Genomic DNA, 4,877 nt, shown 5'->3' on the forward strand with positions numbered 1-4,877 from the left:
TTTTTTTTTTACATTTTATTTAAAATTTAAAAATAATTAATATTTTTAATAAAATGTAAAAAAATTAATTATTGAGATATAGCTATAGACCTAACGTATAACTATTATTTAAAAAAAAAATCAGCTAAAAATATTAACTGGATCAAAAGTTATTTAAGTTGTCAGTGAGTGGTGGGCCACCCTGTATATATATTAGAGTGGTCTAAAAAATTACTTAAAAAAATGTTGTCCTCCTACCATCTAAATTTGTTCTCTAGAGTCTAAAAATGGTTTCTTCATTTATACTTATGAAAAAAATTACTTTTGAGCCATCCCAAGCAATTTAAGGTTTCTATCGTACAGAATAACCTACGGTATTTTTCCTATACTATAATTATAAGTATTAGTATTATCGCAATTATAATATTTTCTTATACGACTGTATTATTACTATATCAATAAATAAAATATTTTATCTACACCTTTGACAGGGTTTTTTCTATGTATTGTATAGTGTATAATTTATTATACTATGATGATGTGAGTAAAGGTTGACGTACGTCTATTATCATTGTAGAATTATATTTTAGTTAACAGTGTGCTGATTGATTGTGTCACTCTAATTGTTAATTGTCAGTGTGCTTTACATATAAATCAGTGCTAATTTAATTATATATATATATTTATACAGTAAAAATAAAAATGATAACGCGAAGTAATACTTATATTTATTTAATTGGTCAGCCTATTTCAACTGTACCAGGTAATCGTTTGCCGTCTAATGGTGAAGTATTAGGGTTTTTCTTTCATAATTATCGTATTGAAAAACAGATATAATGTAGTATTCGTAAATATTCCAATTTCGGCAAATCGATAAAATATAGTATAATTTTAAATTTTGCTCGAAAACTTATGAGTTTAAAAGAAATTTGTAACTATGAGAGCAGTGGCGATATCAGAGTTTTGTATTGGGGGAGAAATACATAAAATTAGTAAAAATTAAAAATGTATAATTATATTTATAATTACTTCAAATGCTGAAATGTTGAGCTAAGGTAAATGTTCCAGAGTTTTGGAATTTCTATAACGTCATTTTTTATCATTAACAATAATCATTTCTTAAAATAAACAATTAAAATTATATTTTGTAATTTAATCACGAAGATAAGATTAATATAAGTAATAAACAAACAATATTTATTCGCAAATTGCCCATACTAAAGGAACAAATATAGGCGGCATTGCAAAATATGTTATTAATTGTAAATGGCTTTTAAATTTTTTATACAACGTCCACTTAATATAATGTCTAATGCCGTATTTTGGGGGGTATTGTGTGCGAATTCACTGGGCAGCAGTTTTTAATGAAGACACTGAAATATGATACTATATAAATTATAGAGTTGATGATTTTATTTATATTTTTGCATAAATAAATAGAGATAATTTTTTTGATGAGTGAAAAAAGATCAATGGGGGTGGCAGAATTGAGTATGCCGAGTGGCATAATTCTTTAATGCAGCCTAATTGTGCCTTATAAACTATCATAATTAAAGCATATCAGTATATAAATTTGTAACTGACAATAATCGGTAGGTATCTATGTATAGTGATGTCATAAAAAGTAGAAATATTATACATAGAATATGTTTTATAATCGCTAATTCAATGTTTATATATTTGTTTAGTTGTCAATGTTATTAATCAAGAACTAGGTAAGTACTTGACTAAAAAATTTTAAATTATACATAAAATAATTATAATTCTATTTCCTATAGAAAAATTAAGAATTTTATGAAATACAAATAAACATTATAACATACCATTTAAAATTGATTTATTTAAGGATGTGTTGCGAATGTAGACTGTATTTACTTATAATGAAAAAATAGCCGCTTGAGCCAATTATGCTTTAAATCAATACAACAAATTTTTACTATAATCTCCTAGTGCGACGTTTGTTCGGTGACTGGTTTATCTCTGTAGAGTAAAATTTTACCATATGCTTATCAACAATACTAACAAAAATCTAAGTTATACCGTACCGGTACGCCGGCCTTGGAGAATTGTCATCAAGACTTGTTGATAATTTAGTAGTTAACAGTATTTAAAAAAAAAATACGTACTTATTACGATAATAAATAAATATAATAATAAAAATAAATAATCAAACAACGCATTAATAAAATATTATATCGAATAGAATACAAATATCTAACAAACAATAATTATTACACAAATCAAATAAATACACATATTTTTTATAAAATCGACAAAATAATTTTCTTCGATTGGCAATGTACACAACTAACCTCTCATCAAAAACAACCATTCATGGTTTAAACGTTAGCTGTTTGAATGACGTTATTCTCCACTGTTACTAATTTTACGACAGAACCAAGCCATGGCGCGCCATTTCAAAGACGGAATATTCACGTTTTTGAGAAGCACAGTGGTGCCTAATTTTATCTTAGGTACTTTCTCAGAAGCCCATTTTGTTCTTTTCTACAATTGAGCTAAATATTTCCGACACCAGTGCTTCCATATACTTTTGAAATATTGAGAAACACGCTTTCAACGTGTTAAACAGTTATTAGATATGTTCGTTTGATCCGGTTCAGATAGGCAGTTAGAGAATGAATAATGAGGAAATGAACAGGAGTGATTTAAAACAAGTCGCTTGGATCAAAGGATATAAGTGTTAATGAGCGACTATTGAAGCATTCTTCCGCTGGCATAATTACAGTAAATAGCTATTCACAAAATATTTTGCAACACCCTATGCAATAGATATTTCATCGATTTAACTCCTGCCTCCCACAGGCGACCAAAGTGTGTCGGGCGCCCTAGAATAAAATTTCACTCCACACTTTTTTCAGACAACATGTTATTAGTTTTCTTTTGATACTCTTCCGTTTGATATAATACTCTTTAAGTTGGCGATTTAACCCGATAAAACTTGATGCGTTATCTAATGGAGCGATAAAGTCTTGTATTTCACCAACGAGGTTCGCTATAAAGTTTTTCTACTAACGCTATAGCGACGATATTCAACGCAATACTACCTTTGAATATGACCAGTAAAAATTTAATTTTAGTGTGAACGTAAGTTAAGTACTCACATGTATATTATTCCTGTACCTTATTTAGATATGGGATACGGTATGTTTTACATATCAACCACTTACAACTTCAATTATCATAATTGTAGTTATATACCACAAGGTGTTATAATGATTTATATTTAAAACATATTAATTCAAAATAAATTATTAATTTATTTAAAATTAAATTCCATCAATGGTCCGGTAATCATATCTGATAGGTGTGAAACTTCGCCTAGTTGGTTGCGACCACTGTATCATAGTTAGTCGTTTTGTTGTAGGCCGACAAATGTCCACTTGCTATATTACTAAAGTTATAACCGATTTAAAAAAAATACTTTTGAATTTATATTCACTGGATAATACTTAAAATATTTTATTGTTACTTATTTGTTATTTAGATATCAATATGACTTCAGATTATAATAATAAGAAGGGGAAATGGATATAAGAAACATAAAATTTGAAATTTAAATCTTTATATAACTACAATTTAGAGGCTAATATTTCCTACATAAAACTTTAAAATACACTTTTTAAAAATATGTCTGAGTTTTTACATACAGGAACAATGTTGATAATTGTGTTATGAACGCAACATTCAGTGATAATAAGCGGGTTAGTTAACGTTCTTTCCTGTTGTCTCTAATCATGCAGGAGAAAGAAGTAGAGAGTGGACTATATAAAATAAGTGAAATGTATTTAATGAATATATAACAATTGATCATAACATTTGACCTGTTTCTTTACTTACTGAGCATTCTGATTAAATTTTTATTAAAGCTCTATTTAAACGTTTTCAGGATTTTCGAAATTTTTTTATTGAATAACAGTATACCTTTTTCACGTCATTAAACTATAGATTAGACACCATTATCTAAAAACGTGTCCTTCTTGAAAATATTTTTGAGCAACAATTCATATAATTTAACTTTTCGATTTGTACACAAAAATCATATTTCATTTCTTGACTTTAAAAACCGTACAAAGAAAGTAAGTTTTGAGGGCTATATTTATTTCAACGTAAGGTTCATTATATAAACTTTAAATAAAGCTCTATTTAAAGATGACAGAGTTTCTGAAACTTTTTCAAAGTCTAAGAATGAAAAAATTGTTATTAATATGCAGAAATATTAATACAAAAATACTTTTTGGGCAGGTTTTTCATGGGATATTTATTAATATTACGTATAAGCATATAAAATTTTATAAATGTAAAATTAATCATGAGATGTAATTTTTTTAGCTTTTGAATTGTTCCAGAATTTTGATTGTAAATAATTATTTATTTGACTGATATGCATTAGATAATACTAAAAATATTTTATTGTAACTTATTTGTTATTTAGATATCGTTAGGAATTCAGATTATTATAGTGAGTAGTAAAAAAATAAATACATACATTTTTTTATTAAAAAATTAATATTACATCAAGTTAATGGCTATTTTTTCCTTCATAAAACTTAAAAATAAACCGTAACACAGAGGGTTTGTGGTACAGTGTGGAATTGGCATTGTTGGGACAAATTTAGATGATATCTGACAGTGATTAAAATCACTATCTTAAGAATCGCTATGGTTCATATCTATCGGCAGATTTTCATAGTAAATTACTCTATAGAGTAACATATGATAAACTACTTAATATCGTTCAAGCCAAGATGTTATGTTGTCCCTTTAATGACTTCCAAAAATACAAAATTAATTTTCATTATAACTAATTTGAGTTTTTTTGTATAATATTACCATGGTATAATCAACACAATCAATTAATCTAAAATTGAAGATAAAAT

General features: G+C 26.8%; 1 protein-coding gene across 5 annotated transcripts in view; it reads left to right on the forward strand.

Annotated features, from left to right (window-relative positions):
* LOC126908780 (peroxisome biogenesis factor 10-like) overlaps window positions 1-4,528 on the forward strand; it is a 19,559-nt gene extending 15,031 nt beyond the window's left edge. For 2 of the 5 annotated variants that reach the window (XM_050691064.1, XM_050691067.1), the window contains 3 exons: window positions 1,668-1,694; window positions 4,330-4,356; window positions 4,433-4,527. In XM_050691064.1, coding sequence (XP_050547021.1) covers window positions 1,668-1,694; window positions 4,330-4,356; window positions 4,433-4,467 — 89 coding nt within the window. In that variant the 3' untranslated portion in view covers window positions 4,468-4,527. Of the gene's footprint in view, window positions 1-1,667; window positions 1,695-4,329; window positions 4,357-4,432 lie in introns of all 5 variants that reach the window. The other 3 variants (XM_050691066.1, XM_050691063.1, XM_050691065.1) reach the window with 3 other exon arrangements.
* Window positions 4,529-4,877: the final 349 nt, after the last annotated feature.

This window comes from Daktulosphaira vitifoliae, unplaced genomic scaffold (genome assembly GCF_025091365.1).
Source record: "Daktulosphaira vitifoliae isolate Bord-2020 unplaced genomic scaffold, ASM2509136v1 Scaffold_7, whole genome shotgun sequence".
NCBI lineage: Eukaryota > Metazoa > Arthropoda > Insecta > Hemiptera > Phylloxeridae > Daktulosphaira > Daktulosphaira vitifoliae.